The 19422-nt window shown below is 53.9% G+C and overlaps 2 protein-coding genes and 1 long non-coding RNA gene across 3 annotated transcripts; 1 reads left to right on the top strand and 2 right to left on the bottom strand.

The window, feature by feature from the left end:
- Nucleotides 1–1314: 1314 nt before the first annotated feature.
- TRIR (telomerase RNA component interacting RNase) lies at nucleotides 1315–9978 on the bottom strand. The gene is made up of 3 exons (XM_037887678.2): nucleotides 9429–9978; nucleotides 3443–3520; nucleotides 1315–1984 (listed from the first exon to the last, which is right to left on the bottom strand). The coding sequence occupies exons 1-3, from the start codon at nucleotides 9708–9710 to the stop codon at nucleotides 1877–1879; spliced, it is 468 nt and encodes a 155-aa protein (XP_037743606.1). The 5' UTR covers nucleotides 9711–9978; the 3' UTR covers nucleotides 1315–1876.
- Nucleotides 6830–9095, bottom strand: LOC122463395. Its single transcript, XR_006286731.1, has 2 exons — nucleotides 8095–9095; nucleotides 6830–8024 (listed from the first exon to the last, which is right to left on the bottom strand). It is a non-coding gene; the product is annotated as an uncharacterized LOC122463395 (long non-coding RNA).
- A 108-nt stretch (nucleotides 9979–10086) lies between the features above and the next one.
- Nucleotides 10087–19327, top strand: GET3 (guided entry of tail-anchored proteins factor 3, ATPase). Its single transcript, XM_027820685.3, has 7 exons — nucleotides 10087–10491; nucleotides 11269–11416; nucleotides 12043–12191; nucleotides 13983–14133; nucleotides 14528–14635; nucleotides 17859–18056; nucleotides 18670–19327. Exons 1-7 carry the CDS (start codon nucleotides 10331–10333, stop codon nucleotides 18799–18801), a joined length of 1047 nt encoding a protein of 348 aa, XP_027676486.2. The 5' UTR covers nucleotides 10087–10330; the 3' UTR covers nucleotides 18802–19327.
- The last annotated feature ends 95 nt before the right edge of the window (nucleotides 19328–19422 follow it).

The raw sequence follows: 19422 nt of genomic DNA, 5'->3' as shown, positions 1-19422 counted from the left end.
GAGTGATAAATCAGGTGGACAGCCACAGGGGATATGTCACAGCAGCTCCAAGTCCCAGCCGTTCACTTAAAGCCTTACCTAGGTAGGATAGGTCAGCTAGGGTACCCGCTATAAGCCTCAGGTCACACTAAATAGAACCTGGCCCAAGAGATTCATGTCACTCATCTCTACCTATTAGGGGATCCAGCTTCCCCCTCCCCCCAACTGGTAGAGAAGATACACTGACTGGAAACTACACCCTTTCCCCAGCTCCTCCTGGCAAGAGCCATTCATGGGGAAAATCTGGCTCCAAAATATTCCAGGATTAATTGGCAACTGAACCTCTCTCTCCTCAAAGGTGCTGCTAGGTAGGAGCATCTCCAGCTGCTCACTGTGAACAGGTGAGAAGAGCCAGCTGAAGGCAAGTGGTTGAAAATGGCACAATGGGCCTGAGATTTAAACCCAACTTGATCCCACACTTCAGGAAATAAAGGCCCAGAGCAGAGACCCTCAGGCTGAAGCAGCTGGGTACAAGCTTCAGGCCCTGCCTTTAAGCCATCACTTAATTACAGGTGGATATTTAGTTTGCAATTGCCTCCACGTGGCAGATCATGCTAGCAACACCTGCAGACTTCACCACTGCCAGCAGCTGGAGTTTAAGATGTCACAGCACTGTAGAAACTCTCCTGACCCGACTTTGAAGTAAATATCTTGTGAGTAGGGGAAAAGACACAGAGTTGAAATGACTTGGTCACAGCTGCAGCAAGCCAGGGGTCTGAATTCCAGCCAGGCTTGTGGCCCACGTCACTCAGCCACTCTGATTTAGTGCAAAGCCCACCAGGATGACATGGCCCATTTGTGATCAGGCTGCTGTGGCAAAGCCTCTTACAGCAGCCTGGAGTCTTCAGGAGCAGAAGCAAGTTTTTAACACTTCAGTCTTTTTCCCCTCCCCACACACATCCCTGACCCTCATTAGACCACCCACTAGTGCCAAGTCTCAGGCTGCTTAGCTTACAGGAGCGACCACAGGCCTCCCATTCACTCGGACAGTTCTGAGAAACACCCCTCCCATTCCACAGGTAGCAATTGGGGGTCGCAGTCGCAGGAGTTTGTTAGGCAGGCAGTGATCGGGCAGTCTGAAACCGCTTGAAGTTGTGTGAAGGAACTGGGGAGAGAAACCACCACATGAGACGGTAACCCAGTAACCCTTGATTGGTCCTGAAAATGCTGAGAAGGGTAACGGAGCAAAGGTATTGCGAGGAACCAACTGGGAACCCTCCAACAGAGCCGCAGGGAACGCAGCACCGGCATCAAAGACACCCAACAAAGCAGAAGCAGCTTAAAAATATCCAAGGTCTTTAATGAGTAAATGCAATTGTGGCATCCACATTTACTTTTAATAATGGAGTTTGACGCCCGCCCTCTACCGCCTAGAGTTTCTACTCAAAGTTAGCTAGTATGAAGCTCAACTTGCTGAGACGGCTGGAGTCCTCAGTGGGTGAGAGGGAAGAGCAGGGGTGGTGGTGGTGTACAGATGTGGAAGCGAGTTGTATCTCACATGCGAGAGCTGGTGATTAGATTTTGCTTTGACAGCCGTGGAAATATACAACATTGTCGGGATTCCACTAGTTTGGATTCTTTTAAAAAAATAAAAGCTACAACTAATTCAGAGTCCGTACTTCCCAGAAGGAACCAACGAAAAACAAAACTAAGTAAACGACAGACTAACGAAAGTCTCGGCGCGCCTGGGTATATAAAAAACGTCTGTGGGAACCATCCATTGGAGCCAATGCTAGAAACAGCTGTGTTAAGTTCACAGTGACTAGCTACCCTCCTTCGCTGTTTTAAATAAGTATGTACAACAGAGCGTCCTCACGGAAGTCAGCAGAAAGAAGGGCTATTTAACAAGGGGTCTTGTTTTGTCATCATCGCTACACTGGTGGGCTTTGTATTTTTTCACTTCTGCCATGTATTTGGCCCAGGCATCTCCTTTACTTGTCAAAACCTGCAGAGAGAGAAAGGGGGGATTCAAAGGCTGTAACCAAAACACATGCACTGAGTGGATTTCGTTTTCAGAGGGCTTTACACTAATTAACTACCTGCCAACACCCTCACCAGGTAAAGTAGCAGTTATCCCAAACAGGGACATGGACAGGAAGACTTTTGTCCAAGGCCACAGCAAGCCAGTGACGGGACTAGAACTCAGGAATCTTGACTCCCAACTCTGATCGCTAGGCCCCACCTGCCCCTCCCAGAGCTGGGGACAGACCCCAAGAATCCTGATTCCCTGCCCCACCTCTGCTCTAAGCACCAGAGCCCCCTTCTCATGCCAGGAATAGAACCCAGGAGACCTGGCATCCAAATTTCTGTTTTAATCCCATACACACCTTGACTGTTATACTGAAGCCCCTTTCATCACTGACAGCTTAAAGTGCCCACAAGTGACTCCCTGCGAATCTCAGCTGCACAGGACGCTGGTGTACAATTACCACAAGGGCTCTCCAATGACCCACCCTGCCCTCAGCCGAGGCATGGGACGGGAGCATGGTTAGGTAGCACTGCAGATACTCTCTGCTTCCCAGGGCCACGGGAAACTGTCTAACTTGGAGCAGCTCAGAGGCTCTTCTGTCTGCACAGGGAAATAGCCCAGAACTACCACATTGGAAGTGGATTAATCTAAACAGAAGCAGTTCCGCTTATTCCACACTTGAGTGTGTCCACATAGCTCAGAATAGCTATTCTGGGCTATTTGCCCTTGTAAGGAAGCTGTTCTGTCTAACGCTCCACGTAGACACTCTTATTCAGTCTCCCTTAACCCAGCCCCAGAATAGGCAAGCGTAATGGTGGCTCCAAGTCTCCTCCAAGCAGCACAGGAACTGGGTCACTCAGAACTCATTTCCCTCCAGAACCCATTGCCCAGATATGCTCTTGGATTGATTTTTTCAAGAATGTTTACAATCACTAATCACAGTAGAACCTGCGTTTTACAACACCAACCTCCCCCTCCCCAGCCATGTGGGATGGGGAAATCACGTAATGAAAGTGATGTTGACGAAGAACAACGTCAACTTCCTTCACATTCCGATGCTGTCAATGCATTGGAAACCGCTTTGCAGCAGTTTGAAGGACAAGCAACCAAGCTATGCAGGGCACGATCCTGAACTTATGCACCAGAAACTGTCATTTTGAGACCACCACATTTATGAACTCTTCAGTTCCCAGTTGCTTTGTAAAACAGAGGTTCTATGGTCATCCCTAGCTCTTCTCTAGCATTTTTCCCACCAGAGATCTCAAAGCACTCAAAGATCAGTATCACCCCATGTTACAGATGATGAAATGGAGGCACAGAGGGTCATGAATTGCCCAAGAGCACCCAGCAAAGCAACGCCAGGAGCAGAAGCCAGGTCTCCTGAGTTCCAGTCCAGTGCGCTATCCACTAGGCAACCCTGGCTCCGCCACTTACCTCCTCCTCGGTCTTTTGCTTCTTTGCTACCACTCCTGTCTTCAGGGCTAGTTTGTTGCCACCTCTCCGCTTGCCCACCTGGGTGAAGGGACAGAAGACTGCAACCGTTATACGAGCCCTGGCAGCTGCAAGGGTAATGTTGCCCACTATATAATGGAATAGGGAGTCCTTCAATTAGATCATCTTAACGCGTCACGCCTGTTCTTCAGAATAAAGCTGCCAAGCATTACCTACAGCCTGCGCCCCACCACAGCCACAGATGCTTGGAGAAGACAAACGCACTTCCAACAGCTGGCTACCAACGCACCGTTTGGTTTAATCCAACCGCAAGCAGATGCCAAGAGAATTGGAATCCTAACCCAGAGTTCTTCCCCATCCCAATACGAGCCATTACAGCAGGGCTGTCCCCCCAGGAAGCTTTCCTTTTTCGAGCCTCATGCATCCCCTTCCACCATCTCAAATATGCCTTACGTGGTTTCACCTTCAGACATTGGCAGTCATCAATAGGGCATGCTGAGCATTGCACAGCCTGTCACACGAAGCTCCCTAAACCTATCTGCTGTTAAACTACTGCCCCATGTGTAGTATTAATGTGGATTTTCACAGACTTGAGGAAGTGCTCCGGGCACTCTAGAAATCTCTGTATCAAGCTTATAAAGCTAGTGGGGTATTATTTTTATGCAATGATGTAAGCAGAGATTATGTGCATTCTGTAATTAGCTAAGTAGAAAGTCAGTGGAAGACAAACATTTTGCATAAGAATAATTATCTCCAAGAGTCATTCTTTCATGGCCAACATCCGGTCAGGTAGGTTGCTGGGACTCCCAACCACAGCCTTGGGGAAACCCTGCTCCTGTTCCCGCTCTGCAGCCTGCGGAAGTATGAATAGTCAGGTTCAGAGACTCATAGACTTTAAGGTCAGATGGGACCATTATGATCATCTAGTCTGACCTCCTGCACCACGCAGGCCACAGAATCTCACCCACCCACTCCTGCAATAAACCTCTCACCTATGTCTGAGCTATTGAAGTCCTCAAGTCATGGTTTAAAGACTTCACGGTGCAGAGAATTCTCCAGCAAATGACCCGCGCCCCACGCTGCAGAGGAAGGGGAAAAACCCCCAGGGCCTCTTCCAATCTGTCCTGGAGGAAAATTCCTTCCTGACCCCAAATATGGCGATCAGCTGAACCCTGAGCATGTGGGCAAGACTCACCAGCCACACACCCAGGAAAGAATTCTCTGTAGTAACTCAGATCCCACCTCCTCTAACATCCCATCACAGGCCATTGGGCCAATTTACCACGAATAGTCAAAGATCAATTAATTGCCAAAATAATGTTCTCTCATCATACCATCTCCTCCATAAATTTATTGAGCTTAATCTTGAAGCCAGATAGGTCTTTTGCCCCCACTACCTCCCTTGGAAGGCTATTCCAAAACTTCACTCTCCTGATGGTTAGAAACCTTCGTCTAATTTCAAGTCTAAACTTCCCGATGGCCAGTTTATATCCATTTATTCTTGTGTCCACATTGGTACTGAGCTTAAATAATTCCTCTCCCTCCATAGTATTTATCCCTCTGATATATTTATAGAGAGCAATCATATCTCCCCTCAGCCTTCTTTTGGTTAGGCTAAACAAGCCAAGCTCCTTGAGTCTCCTTTCATAAGACAGGTTTTCCATTCCTCGGATCATCCTATTCAAAGGACATTCGAGCAAGGCAAGAGGCCATGAAATCCCTGCTTCCTCCTACCCCAAAAAAGGAGATCCCAGCTCCTGTTCCAGCCAGGCTGCAATAATACTGCAAGCCTTGAGTGACAGCCCATCTCCCTCACTACCAGTCCCAACATGTGCTAGGAATGTGACAGCATGGAGGCAGGGCTCTACAGCACAATGTGTGCAATTAGTACTTCATAACCAATTAATACACATAAAAGTAAAGGGCAGGAAACCCTCCTCCACGGTCTTCGCACTTGGATTTTCATTCTCTACAATCCCTGTTGATCCTGAGTTAGGGCAGGCAGAGGGAAAATGGGTTTTTGCTTCTCAGTCCAGACAGCTCCCTGGCACACAGAAAAACATGGTCTGCCGTTACAATGAATAAAAGTGCTGTTAGCGCCACATAAGGGAGATCAGATTTGTGCCTCTATCATCATCCAGGTCCAGTTTTCAGAGATCTACTGTACTATGTTCCGACACTCACTGGCCTGCACATGAAACCCCAAAATAGGGTTTAGAACCAGTAAATGTGCAAAATTCATCCCATGGGTGGCTATTTTCTAAAAGGCAGTTAAACAGCTCTCGCTAACAGCCCTACAGCAAGGTGGCATTCAACATGAAGGGAACAGAAAAACCCAGTACCAAAGCCTGTCCTGAACACCATAGAGCAAACAGCTTTACCTTGGTTAGGGCCTGATTCAGCAAGGTACACAGACACACAAATAACTTTTTTGCATATTAATAGCCTCATTACAGAATAATGTTAATATCTTGGTGAATCAGGGCCTATCCAATGCATTAAGCAGGCACCAGGATGGCCAGCAATGCTACTGATTATTAAAGCTACGATTTTTTCAGAGGTCGTGGAAGTCATGGAATCCGTGACTTCAGCCTGTGGCAGCCGGGAGCTGCAGGGTCCCCGTGCCGCCCAGTAGGGGTACCCCGCAGCTCCCTAGCCGCTGCAGGCAGTGTGGGGACCCCGCAGCTGAGCTCCCAGTTTTGTCATGGGTATTTTTGGTAGAAGTCATGGGTCACAGCTTCAGTGAATTTTTCTTTATTGCCCATGATGTGTCCTTGACTATTACTAAAAATATCCTTGACAAAAATCTTATCCTTACTGACTATTCAATGTACTCTGCTAGGGGGTTCCAAAGGGCACTGTGAGTGACCAGCACTGTAGGAAGGAAGAGTATTAATAGCTGTGGAGGCCAGGTCTGAATGCTGAATCCCAAAGCAGTTGAGGCTCTGAACCCGTTTAACATTTGCAAACACCACTGCAGTTTTCACGCACACCTATCATCACTTGTACAGCCAGTACCCGAGACAACTGGGAAAGGCAATAGTTATTCTTTAACATTATTTTCTCTCACTCAGTTTGTTGTCCCCATCCAACTCGCAACAACTGTTTCTGACCTTTGCTGTATCTAGCATAGTTCAAACTCTTGTGGGGACAGGGCCCAAGATGTATTTAGCCCATCATAGTTTGACAACTGACCCAGATATGTAATGGCAGTGCCGGGGATTTGCAATCTTCAGAAGTTACAGCTAAGGAGCTCCCAAGCACAACAGGGAAACAGTGCTAATAACTGTTAAGGAAGCACACTATTCAGTGCAAACAGGGCTCAAATAAATTGGTTAGTCTCTAAGGTGCCACAAGTACTCCTTTTCTTTTAGCGGATACAGACTAACACGGCTGCTACTCTGAAACCTGTCATTACTCTGAAGAGTAGTCAATTAAGATGTAAAGATCCAGGGGGTTAAAAAAAAAATAATCAGCAAGACATAATTCCACCCACATGCCAGGAAGTGAAAAATGTCATTGCTGGAATAAGTTTCTTCTGTAGCTCTAAAAAACTCTCCTTAGAAAGCAACTTCATCCAGAGTCTCTATTTTATAAATACCGCAAGTATCAGCAATAGCTCATAGCATTTGTGGGCCCTTTACTGCTTCATATTCTCTCAAATCTGTGAAGCAAGAGTAAGGGACTTGCCCAAGACCACAGAGTCAGCAGCAGAGCGGATATTAGAACTCAGGAGCTCCAGGTCCCCAGTCCCATGCTGACAAACCTGCTACAACCTTAAATTCCACAGCACTGACCATTGCACACAAAGCTCTAATTTCTCCAAGCTCAACTGGCTTTCAAGGCAGTGAGGGCCAGCTATTACAGCAAGGGGCGGGTAACCAAGAACAATGGGTTTGCCCTTCACATTTAAAGGGTGTATGATCTAGTGGTTAGAGATAGGACTGCAACTCTGGACTGGGAGCGAGTGGGAGTCATGCCTACCAGGTTCTAATCCAGCTTTGCTACTAGCCCAAGAGAGCTTTAGTCTGCCTGCAGTATCTCTTCTGTTTCCCTGGGTCAAAATCAGGGATAATACTTACCTCTAAGTAGTGCTCAGAATTAGCTACTTAGCACTGCAATGATCTGAAGTGCTACATAAACTCCAAGGATTTATTAGCCATCTGATAAGGGGACAGCCTTGATGAAGTACAAGCTCTAGTAATGACTTCATTCCTTAATGGGCACTCAGAGCACACACCAGATCAGCTGGAGCCCAGGATTGGCCATTCAAGTTCTACAGAAGAAACTTTTTGAGGACTCCAGCAACTAACATTTTCCCCCCTGGTCCTGGCACGTGCGCACAGCCAACTAGTTGAAAGTAATCCATGAAGCTGTGAGAGCAGGGGATGGAAAAGGATAACCTCTGTGAGATGCATCCACAGCTTCTCCCGGGGACATTCCAGAGACAAATCAGGTTTGGGGCACCTACCACCAGGCATTGGAGGGAGGAAGAAATGCCACTGCCAGGGAGGAGGAAAGACTTTTCATGTGGGAGGTGGAGAAGTTGCCTTCAGAGAGGGAACTTGCTTCCTAGTGTGGGTGGAATAAGGACACCCAGTGAGGGGGAAGGAGACACACCCCCCCCCCCCCACTATGGAAAGGGAACGAGGATGGGAAATATGGGTTTCCTCACTTCCAGAGGGTTCTAAAGCAGCAGGGGGATCAGGAGAGTGAGTGGCAGGGAACAGCACCCCACAAAGAGGGACAAGAGAGGGAAGGCTGCAGGCTCAGAGAATAAGGATAGGGAAGTTGGCAGGATACGTGGTCCAGGAGTAGATAAATATCATGGGGAAGAGATGTGCTAGAGAAAGTGAAGAAGAGTGCAACCTCCAGTGATGGGGCAGGTGCCATTGAGGGGGGGAGTTATACAGTAAAACGAGGTGCCTGGGAGTTGGGCACAGGCCCCCCATGGTATGGGAAAGTTTGAGGTCCACAGGGCTGATAAGAGATGTGTAGGAGAATGAGGCCCTGGAGGAGAAAGGAAGTAAAGGCTGGGAGGTGCGGGGAGGGCGAGCAGGGGAGGCCCTTGGAATGAGAGAAGAGGGATGGAAGCAAGAGAACAGGTGTAAAGCCCCATAATGGGTAAGAGAAGAAGAAGAAAAGGAAGGAGAAAGGGGGTCAGGGTCCCCCAGGGGATGGGGTAGAAGAGTGGACTGGGGGTTTGAGGTCCCAGGGGAGATAGGAAAAATAAAAGTGGGGTGTAGAGGAAGAGAATGGGGAGTGGAGGCCCTAGGGGAGAAGAATGGTGGGGGGGGGTAGGAAGGAGAAGTAGGTGGGGGAGGCCCCAGAGAACATGGGGCAGCAGGCTGGTGGTGTTGATGTAAGGGAGAGAACAGGGGGTGGGATTCATAGGAGCTAGAGGAAGATAAGAGGATTGCAGCTGGAGAGCACAGTCAGGGGAAGGCCACAGGGGGAGGGGAGCAGCGTAGGAGAGACTCCAGAAATTTGGGGAGGGGGGGAGAAGAGATCGCACTGAGGCCAGGGAGGGGAGTGGGGGTAGATGGGATAGGAGAGGCCCTAGGGGGTGGAGGCCAGAGACTGGGGGGGGGGGGGGGAGTGAGGCTGGAGAGGGGAGCGGGGGGGGGGGGTGTGAGGAGGCAGTGGGAGGGCAGAGACCACGGGGGGGGGGGCACGCGCGGGCAGAGATAGATGGGATGGGAGAGGCCCCAGGGGGTGGATGCCGGAGACGGGGGGGGGGGGGAGGGGAGGGGGCAGGGGGTCGATGGGATGGGAGAGGCCCCCGGGGGTGGAGGCCGGAGACTGGGGGTGGAGGAGGCCGGAGAGAGGAGCGGGGGGGGGGGGGGGTGAGGAGGCAGCGGGAGGCCGGGGGTCGATAGGATGGGAGAGGCCCCAGGGGTTGGTGGGGTGGGGGGAGGCCGGAGCGGGGTCGGGGGAGGCGCGGGGAAGCGGGGCCCCGGGTCCTTACGAAGCTGAGCGCGCTCCCGCTCCTCTTCTTCCCCTCCGGCGGCCGCTGCTGCTCAGTCCCGGAGTCCCCCGGGGCCGCCCCTGCCACCGGCTCCTCCCCAGGCCCCACCGTCCCGGCGGCGGCCGCTGCCTCCTGCCCCCCCTGCGCCGGCGCCTCCCGCCCCCGCTGCTCCGCCTCCATCTTGCGCTTGAAGAGCTCCAGGAAGCTGCCGTCGTTGGCGAAGATGTTGACGCCGCCCGGGCCCTGCGGAGCCGCCGCCGCCCGTCGCCCTCGGGCCGCCATCTTGTCCGCGGAGACCGCCGCCGCCGCGCCCCGGGGGGTGTCGGGAAAAGCCAGCGCCGGCCGCGGGGCACGACGGGACAAGCCCCAGCGGGTGTCGGGCGAGCGAGCGCTCTGCGGCCTCAGGGGCTTGCGGGAACTCGCCGGGGCAAGGCACGCTGGGAATGCGAGGGCCTGCCCGCAAGGTACGCTGGTCCGGCACGCGCTCAGGGGGAATGGCGGGCACCGCGGCCAATGACCGGCCAGATCGTGACCCTCGACTCCAATCAGGAGCCCTTTGGGTGGAAGTGAGGCTGTCGGCACCCCATAATCCAACGAACCAATCAGCGCCCCTCTCTTTAGCCCAATCACGTAAGGCAGATGTCGTAGAGACCAATCAGATGAGGCAAAGGGGCGGAACTTTTCCGGGCAAATCAGGATGGGCGGGCTTGTTGCGTGACCCAGTCAGATGATGAGGGGGCGTGGTCGGACTGTACCATTGCTGTGGACTGCGGGGGATAGTACGGCGAGCGTGACGGGGTAGGGCGGCCCAACTCCGTTTTCTGTCGCTGCGTGTTCACTCCGTGCTTCCTCCCTCCGCGAATGGTCTGGCGCAGCACCGAGTCACGTGAGCCGGTTCCAAGATGGCGGCGGCGGGGTCCGGCTGGGGGCCGGAGGCGGACGAGTTCGAGGACGCCCCCGATGTGGAACCGCTGGAGCCGACGCTGAGCAACATCATCGAGCAGCGGAGCCTCAAGTGGATCTTCGTGGGGGGGAAGGGAGGAGTGGGCAAAACCACCTGCAGGTGAGGGGGGTGGGTGAGACTGTTACAGTGGGCGGAGGGCCTGAGAGCGTGCGTGGCTGTACCACTATGGGGGAAGAAGGGGTGGCAAGGCCACCTGTGGGGTTGGGATGTACCATTATGGGGGGGGGAAGAGGAGCGGTTGGGGTTTGGGAAGGCCACCTGAAGGGGTTGGGATGTACCATTATGTAGAGAGAAGGGGGAGTGGTTGGGATGTACCATTACTTTGGAGAGGGAGGGATGACGGTTGGGAGTGTCGAGGCCCCTAGGAAGGGTTGGATGTACCATCGGGGGGGGGGGGCAGTTTGCGGCTGCCCGTAGATGAGGGCCCAATAGAATAGACCATGGCAGTATATAGGGAGAATGACACCACCTGTAGGCTAGAAGGGTTGGGATGTACCATTGTGTAGCGGAGGGATTGGGATGTACCATGATAGCGAGGTTGGGCGTGTTATTAGTATGGGGGTGGCGAGGGGGATAACTTGTGAGGAGTGCTTGGGATATACCATTGCACCAAGGAACAAGACTCTTCTACTGGTGTACTTGGTATGTACCATTATGCTGGGGGGGGGAGAATAGGAGAACAGACTACTTGCAGGGGAGCCGGCATCTACCATTGCAACTGGGCAGGGGGAGTGAGATGCTTCCTGCAGGGGAGAGGTGAAAGTGCCCCCTGCCCCCATATCCCACGCCTCACCCCTCCTGCTATTCCCAACCCCTTGGATTTCCCAGAGCTATTCTCCTTCTCATACCCACTGATTTGTCCCCCCCCCGCCACAGCTGTAGCCTGGCCGTGCAGCTGTCAAAGGTGCGCGAGAGCGTCCTCATCATCTCCACCGACCCAGCCCACAACATCTCTGATGCCTTCGACCAGAAATTCTCCAAGGTCCCCACGAAAGTCAAGGGCTATGACAACCTGTTTGCAATGGTGAGTTAGGGCTGGTGGGCGGGGAGGAGGCAGGAGAGGAAGGGGGAAGAGGATGGGTTTCCAATGGCTCATTTTGCCACGTGCAGGGCTGGAGCGGAGTCCCTCAGTGCTTGCAGTGACAGACCCAGGAGTCTTGCTTCCAAGTTGCCTGTTTTAACCACGCGATCAAGCTTCTTAGAACTGGGAAGAGAGGGGGAAGAGTCCTGACTCAGTTTCGCTTGGTCCAGCCTTTAGCCCCCACTTCCCTTTCAGAGGCAAGCGTTAGAGCCTTGGAGTCCTGACTCCTTGTCCATCCGTCCGTCCCGTTCCCCCCACACCACCACCACTCGAAACACTAGACCGCACTCCCAAAGCAGGGAATAAAACCCAGGAGTCCTGGCTCCCAGTTCTCACTGCTCTAACCACTAGACCCCACTCCCCTTCCAGAGCAGAGAATAGAATCCAACAGCTCTGGTTCCTAGCCCCTGTTCTAACCCATCAGGCATTCTGAAATGTGTCCATCTCCCCTCTGTCATGCTCTCGTGTGGAAGGCAAGAGCTGGTGCTGAGCCAACAAGTCTCCCATCGTTTGAACAGCGAAGGCCATTCTTCCCTAAACTCTTGCCCCCTTCTCCTCCCTTTCCCCAGGAGATCGACCCCAGCCTGGGGGTGGCTGAGCTCCCGGATGAGTTCTTTGAGGAGGACAACATGCTGAGCATGGGCAAGAAAATGATGCAGGAGGCCATGAGCGCCTTCCCCGGCATCGATGAGGCCATGAGCTATGCGGAAGTGATGAGGTGAGCTCGGCAGCCTGGCACTGGCCCATGATACTTGCCTGAAGAGATTGGGAAGCTTAGTTGATGTTGGAATAGATCTGACAAAAAGGTGACAAGGGCAGGCCGCCTATCACAGAGGAGGAGAGGTTGGGGACACACTACCTGTGGTAGGGGAGGAGGGGTTGGGATGTACCATTATGCGGGGAAAGGAGAAGGGGTTGGATGTGCTGTCAAGGCAGGGGATGAGACCACCTATAGATGAAGGTCACTAGAATGTACCATTACAGCACCGTGGGTGGGAATGAGACCATGTGTCGGGGAAAGAGGACTGTCTTCTATATAGGTTCTCATACTGCACTTGTCACTGGTCTGAGCACCTTCCTGTAGTGTGTTAAGCAATGTAGCTGCACATCTGTCGCATGGCGATGGGACGGGGGTAAGAGACCATCAGCAAGGGGTGGGGTGTACCATTATAGTCAGAAGGCGTCTATAGGTCTTCAGGGTGGATACGTTTCCCCCCCCCCCCCCCATCCTCATGGCGTCGTGCTTGGGCCTGTGAGATCTGGGTTCACCTGTTGACTCTGCGTGCGTAGCTGTTGGCAGGGTCAGAGGGATGACCTAATGGACAGGGCATAAACTCAAGATCTCTATTTGCCCGAGGCGTCTGCTGTGACTATGGGCTAGTGGCTGTGGCTGTTAGGTTCCCCAGCTGTAAAGCGGAACTAAGAGCATTTTTCTTGTCCGGCTCTTCTGTTTGCCCTGTGAGCTCTTCGGGGCAGGGCTTCTCACACTGTGCAGCGCCTGACACAGTGGGACCCCGATCTCTGCTTGGGCCTCTGTTCTCAATAACTGTAATATTATGATCGAGCCTAATCACAAAGACTTCTCAGCGAAGCATTTGGAAATGTAAACCGAGCAGAAGCAAAACCCGTTCCCTCCGCAGCGTGTAGTTCACCTGGGACTCTTGACTATGGGAATGAAATTCTAGGTAGCCAATCCCAGTCCAGATCCACCCCCATCTGACAGCTGATTGAGCCATCCAACTCCTGTCTAACGTGGCCAGAGTTCTGGGAACAGGTATCACAAAATCCACCCACTGCGCCAATTTGTGCCAAGCATGGAATGGACCACAGAGGGTGAACTCCCCTCTAGGGCAGGGGTGCCACTGCTCAGCCTGTGCGGGGGCCTATCTAGGGGACTTAGTTACCCAAGTGTGAGTTTATTACAGTGGGGAGGGGAAATATGGAGAACAAGCCCCTCCCCTGCACGTGGAAGGGCACTCTAGGCCAGTGGTTCTCAAAGCCGGTCCGCCGCTTGTTCAGGGAAAGCCCGTGGCACGCCGGACCAGTTTGTTTACCTGCCGCGTCCGCAGGTTCAGCCGATCGCGGCTCCCACTGGCCACGGTTCGCCACTCCAGGCCAATGGGGGATGCGGGAAGGGCGACCAGCATGTCCCTTGGCCCGCGCCACTTCCCGCATTCATCCGATGAAGTGAGCTGTAGCTCACGAAAGCTTATGCTCTAATAAATTTGTTAGTCTCTAAGGTGCCACAAGTCCTCCTTTCCATTACAGAGAGGTGCTCTGGGATGTACCATTATGTAGGACAAGATCACCTCCAAAGGTGAGGGAGGGAGGAGAGAGCCCTCTGATATATACCACTACAGCCAGGGAGGCGGGAGACTGGTTTGCATAGTCTGATACCTTTTACCAGCGCTAGGGAGAAGGGAAGGGGGGTTCCCCAGATTCTTGTGGGAATGAGCTGGGGGGGGTTTCGCTCCTGGCCCTGGTGCTAATGTCTGTCTGGCACATACAGGCTGGTGAAGGGGATGAATTTCTCCGTGGTGGTGTTCGACACAGCCCCTACTGGGCACACGCTGCGACTGCTCAACTTCCCCACTATCGTGGAGCGGGGCCTGGGCCGCCTGATGCAGATAAAGAACCAGATCAGCCCCTTCATATCTCAGGTAAGTGGGGAAGGGAGCTGGGGAGCCATTGCATGGTTCTTCTCGGCAAGTAGCTTTCTTTCTAGATCTGGGTGGGGTTGGGCTAGACCGTGGGCTGGGCCCTGGTGTGCAGCACTCGATTGCTCTGGCGTGGGTCATGGTGTGTCTCAGCGGCTCTGATCCGGCGTGGGCCCTCGTGGGTATGGCTCTGTATTCCTCTGACGTAAGTCAGGTTGGGTTTGGCTGGGGCTATGGGACACCCCGTCCTGGGGTCCAGCTGGCTGAGCCTGCCGTGGGACTGCATCCAGCCCATGGCCCTGTTGGGCTCAGAGCGCTAGCTACTGGCCGGTTCTCTGAGCTGAGCTGTGACATTGCATCACTATTAACCCTGCCTCCCTCCCCCGTCTCTCTCCAGATGTGTAACATGCTTGGCCTGGGGGACATGAATGCCGACCAGCTGGCCTCCAAGCTGGAGGAGACGCTCCCCGTCATCCGGTCAGTGAGCGAGCAATTCAAAGACCCGGTAAGAACTCAACAAGGGGGAAGTGGCGGGTCCATCGTTGCCTTTTTTGTCTGAGCCCAGCACCCGCACAGAACGCAGTGAAGACTCAAGGCACGTAGTGCTTAGACACTGTCACAATTAGTATCTGTCTGTATTCCAGTAGCACCCAGAGGCCCTGACCCGGCCCCATTGTGCTGGGTGCTGGGACCTACACGTATAGATCCTAAGGCTAGAAGGTAGCAGTGTGATCATCTAGTCCAGGGGTTCTCAAACTTCATTGCTCCACGACCCCCTTCTGACAACAAAAGTTACGACAGGACTCCAGGAAAGGGGACCACAGCCTGAGCCCACCCAAGCCCCGCCACCACGGGAGGGAAGGGGGCCAAAGCCACACTGCCCCAGGCAGGGGGCCTATAACCTTAGTCCCGCTGTCCAGGGCTGAAGCCCTCGGGCTTGGGCTTTGACCCTGGGCGCCAGCAAATCTAAGCCAGCCCTGGCAACCCCAGTAACACGGTTTGAGAACCGCTGGTTAGTCTGACTTGTAGGGCACCGGCCTGAATTCATTCCTGTCTGAACTAGAGCAGAAAAACAGCCAGTCAGGAGTTAAACATTGCCAGTGATAGAGGATGCACCAGAGCCCTTATTAAGTTCTTCCAATGATAAATTACCCTCCATGCCCCCACCTTTCCATCTGAATTGGTCCAGCTTCCGCATCCAGCTGTTGGAGTTTGTTGGGCAGTTCAGTCTAGCAGACAAAGCTCTATGATCTGGTCCCCAGGGAGGTACTTACAGACTGTGATCAGGTCAGCCCTTAGCGTTCTCCTTAAGCTAAATAGACTTACTCCTTGAGGCCAGCACTGTAAGGCATGTTTTCCACCCCTTTCCTCTCATGGCCATTCTCTGAACGGTATCGAAGAGCTTACGGTTTAAGGCCTCTGTCTGTCTACGTTCTTACCTGGCTCTTGTGGCCTGAGCTTGTCTACACTTGCGAGTTAACGCGGATTAACGTAGGATGCGAATTTAAAGCACACCAGCTGTTCCTGATGAACTGTGTTCCTTGTTCCTGTTTAGCTGAACCCACTCTGAAATCTGTTGTGATGGGCTCAGATCCAATCTTCGCAGCACCCCTGCGAGGAAGGGGGGAAGCTCCCGCCCCATTTTCACATGAGGCACGAAGAGGGTTAAATGATTTGCCCGGGGCTCTGTTGGAGAGCCGGGGGGAGAGCCTAGTTTCTTGAGTCCCAGGCCAGTCTACACCCAAAACTTAGACCTACCTGTGTCACACAGGGCTGTGAAAATATCACGCCCTGAGCACTGGAGGGAGATCAACATGGCTAGTCCAAGGGAAGGATTCTTTCATTGACCTAGCTACTGCCTCCTGGAGAGGTGGATTCCCTACATCAAGGGGGAAAAACTCCTTCAAGTGTTAGTAGCCAGGGTTGGGTAGGAAGGGGAGGGATCTTTTCGGTTGGGATGGCAACATCCCTGCAGCACCTGCCACCCAGACATCTCGGCAGTCCATTGGTGCTCTTGACATTTGTTTGTCCCTCCCTTTGGGACAGTGAAACTGGACTGGTCAGTTTGACCCCCTTGGTTGGTCAATTTCCAGTTCTCTGGCACTAGCCCAAGGCTAGTTGCAAACAGGCTTTGGAGAAAGGTGCTCTGTCTGGTATTTGATACAAACTGGAGTCTGACAGAGTTGGGCTGATTCCTGGTCCCTTTGTTCTTGCACATGGGGCAGGGATGAAGGACACGGCTTCCGGTCACTTTTGTGCTCCCTGCGTTCTTGGGGGCCCTGCTGGTGCAAGTTAGAGCAGCCTTGAGGCTGCTCTAGTTGGTGCTGTGATTCCTATGAGCTCCGGGAAGCAGAGAATAGCTATAGGGCATAGGGTTGCCAGTTTTGGTTGGATGTATTCCTGGAGATTTCACCACATGACATAATCTTTAATTAAGGACTAATATTAATTCCTGGGGACTCCAGGCCAATGCTGGAGGGTTGGCAACCCTAATAAGGCAGCATACTCCAGCCACCCCCCCGACTTACACAGAGGTGTGCATGGGCAGGGGGGAGTTTCTACCTTTTTAAGGCCCCCTTTGGGCTGCTCCAGCAGCACAATGCAACTGAGCATCAGACCTGGTATTGCCAACGCCCCTCGGGGCGACAGTGAACCCAGCCCACCAGTCCCTCTGCATTCCTGCGAGGCTGCTGTGGAATTCGCTGCCGCAGGGGGAACCCTCCTGTCTGCCCTGAAAAGCAAAGGGCCGGGGCGGGGGCCGGGTCACTTCTCACCCATTATCTGCTGCTCCCAGCTCTGGATGCTGCAGGGCAGACGCTGATTGCCTGCTGGGGTCAGGCAGGAATCCCTTCTCTTCCCACCCCACCTCCACGGGCGCAGCCTTCTCTGATTTAACCTCTTCCCTCCCCTGCCACCGAGCAATGTGGGCTGGGTGGTTAGGACCCCCCCACACACAGGTGAGGATCCGCTGAACCATTGGTGGGATTTAGTGCGGCAGCAGTGACCCTGGGCAAGAGGACACGGTGGGTCCCATCCTGGGAGCGGGGATGGGACAGGGCGCTGGGTGGGCCCGTTGATCTCCTGCCTGGGAAAGCTCTTTTCTTTTAAAAGCGACTGCGCGTATTTATTCAGTGTTTCGTGGTAGCACCCCGAGGGCTGGCTGCTGGACAGACACAGGACAGATGGATAGCCCCTGCCCCAAAGAACTTCCCAACTAAGCATAAGAAAAGATCATTTTAAATCTGCTCGTAGGCTATGCTGTCCTTGGTTTGGGAGCCTGCCTGGCTTTTAAGTTCCCTTAACAAACACTTCTTCCTGTGCATGTTTCCTGCGCAGGTCTCAATCAGTGACATGGGTTTTGGGAGAAGGTTGCATACAGGTCAGTGGGGTGAGATTCTCATTAGCTTTGTACTTTGTCTGCCTTGGGAAGGGAGCATGGTCTAGTGGGAAGAGCAGTGGGGACTCCTGGGTTCTGTTCCCAGCTCTGGGAGGTGAGTAGGGCCAGAAGGTTAGAGCAGGAGAGCTGGGAGCCAGAACTCCTGGGTTCTATCCCCAGCTCTGCCATTGATGTGTTGTGTGATCCTAGGCAGATCTCTTCGATTCTTGGTTCCTCATTTTCCCCCTCTGTCAAATGGGGGCTAACAGGGCTCCCCCAACCCCCCCTCCCACGCTGGGGGTCCTGGAAGGGCCCTGAGAGCAGAGTAACAGTGTCATCCCCCGCCCGGCAGGAGCAGACCACCTTCATCTGCGTCTGCATCGCTGAGTTCCTGTCGCTCTACGAGACCGAGCGCCTCATCCAGGAGCTGGCCAAGTGCAAGATCGACACCCACAACATCATCGTCAACCAGCTGGTGTTCCCGGACCCGGAGAAGCCCTGCAAGATGTGCGAGGCCCGGCACAAGATACAGTCCAAATATCTCGACCAGGTAGAGAGGGGGCTGGGCAGCTTTCCCCTGGACCCATACCTCTGGGTTCCCTCTAGCAGACCCCCTGCCCCTGGACTGGGCTCCTCCTGGCCTTCTCTACCTCCCCTTCCCGCCTTCCCCACTGGGCAGCTTCCAGCCTTCTCAAACTTCAGCCCCCAGGGGCTGGACTAGGCTCCTTCTCTGGCACGGGAGGCTGAGATCAGTGGGTACAGAGGTGTCCCAGCAGCCAGAACCCCTTTGTTATGGATTCCAGTGGCTCCAGGCGTCTGCCAGCCCAGCCCTGGGGGCCTTAACCCTCCCTGCTGCTACATGAGACCCAGCACTGGCGTAGCAGCTCGGCCTCCCCCCCCCCCCGCCCCCCCGATCCGGCCTCCAGCTCTGCTGCCCAGTGCCAGCGTGTGACACAGCTTGTCAGGCCTCAGCTCAGCTCGTGGCGGGGCCACGGCTCCGTGCCACGGCCCCAAGCAGGGAAGCCCCTTGAGCAGAGAGACCAACGACCGAATGGGACCACAGAGCCTGTGCCCCCTCTGCGGTGGAGGAGGAGGTGGTGCTCCCCTGTGCTGCGGGGGTGGAGGGAGGCTGGTTCTCTCTCACCTCTCCCCACCCCCTGCAGATGGAGGACCTGTACGAAGACTTCCACATCGTCAAGCTGCCGCTGCTGCCCCACGAGGTGCGAGGAGCCGACAAAGTCAACACCTTCTCCAGCCTCCTCCTGGAGCCCTACAAGCCGCCCAGCGCCAACTAGGGACGCGCGGCCGCTGCTCCGGTCTGGATCATTCCACTTTGTCAGTTACACACCAGGACCCCGCCTCCCCCCCCCTCCTCCCCGCAGAGCACAATCCTTCCTGCCCTGTCTGTCACATGATAGGGAGGCTTGCAGTCAGCAGGGGTGGGGGGGTCGTATTTATTTCCCCTTCCAAGGAGGGGCAGGATCTCTCTGCCATAGGGAGAATACTGGATTCCCTCCCTCCCCTTAACACAGCCCCCCCCACCCCCGGTAGTCTCAAGGCTGCATTAAAAACCAGCAATCCACGTCCTTCTCCCCCTTCCCTTCCGTAGGGGGCTACACCACTACAGGTCACTAGATGGGTCCCTTGTCTTTCCCCTCCCCTCTTTCTCCCAGCATGCTCTGCTGCTCCCCCCCTCGGTGGAGGGGGTTCTCCGGGCGCTGGGAGGCAGAGGGGGCTCTGCCAGGTGTTGTACAAAGCCAAGGCCCCGAAGCTTAAGGAAAAACATGTAAATAATAATAATAATAAAAAAATCGGAGGAAAGTATAGCTGTGGGGTGTTCTTGCGGGGAGGGGCTGGGACTTTCTTTGGGTGGGGGAGGGGCTGCACATGGGCGTGGGGCGGGTGCCGCTTGGCCC

The sequence above is a fragment of the Chelonia mydas genome, chromosome 20, assembly GCF_015237465.2.
Source record: "Chelonia mydas isolate rCheMyd1 chromosome 20, rCheMyd1.pri.v2, whole genome shotgun sequence".
In the NCBI taxonomy this organism is placed as follows: domain Eukaryota; kingdom Metazoa; phylum Chordata; order Testudines; family Cheloniidae; genus Chelonia; species Chelonia mydas.
Note: the sequence above shows the minus strand (reverse complement) of the source record. Positions and strands in the feature narration are given on the sequence as shown.

Excerpts from the sequence above, each read along its gene's own strand:
- TRIR (XM_037887678.2), bottom strand. The coding sequence starts at position 9,710 with ATGGCGGCCCGAGGGCGACGGGCGGCGGCGGCTCCGCAGGGCCCGGGC. Across the intron at positions 3,521-9,428 it reads GCGGGAGCGCGCTCAGCTTC|GTGGGCAAGCGGAGAGGTGG; the intron begins GTAAGGACCCGG and ends CCCTTCACCCAG. Across the intron at positions 1,985-3,442 it reads AGCAAAAGACCGAGGAGGAG|GTTTTGACAAGTAAAGGAGA; the intron begins GTAAGTGGCGGA and ends CTCTCTCTGCAG.
- GET3 (XM_027820685.3), top strand. The coding sequence starts at position 10,331 with ATGGCGGCGGCGGGGTCCGGCTGGGGGCCGGAGGCGGACGAGTTCGAG. Across the intron at positions 11,417-12,042 it reads ATGACAACCTGTTTGCAATG|GAGATCGACCCCAGCCTGGG; the intron begins GTGAGTTAGGGC and ends CCCTTTCCCCAG. Across the intron at positions 14,636-17,858 it reads GCGAGCAATTCAAAGACCCG|GAGCAGACCACCTTCATCTG; the intron begins GTAAGAACTCAA and ends CCCGCCCGGCAG.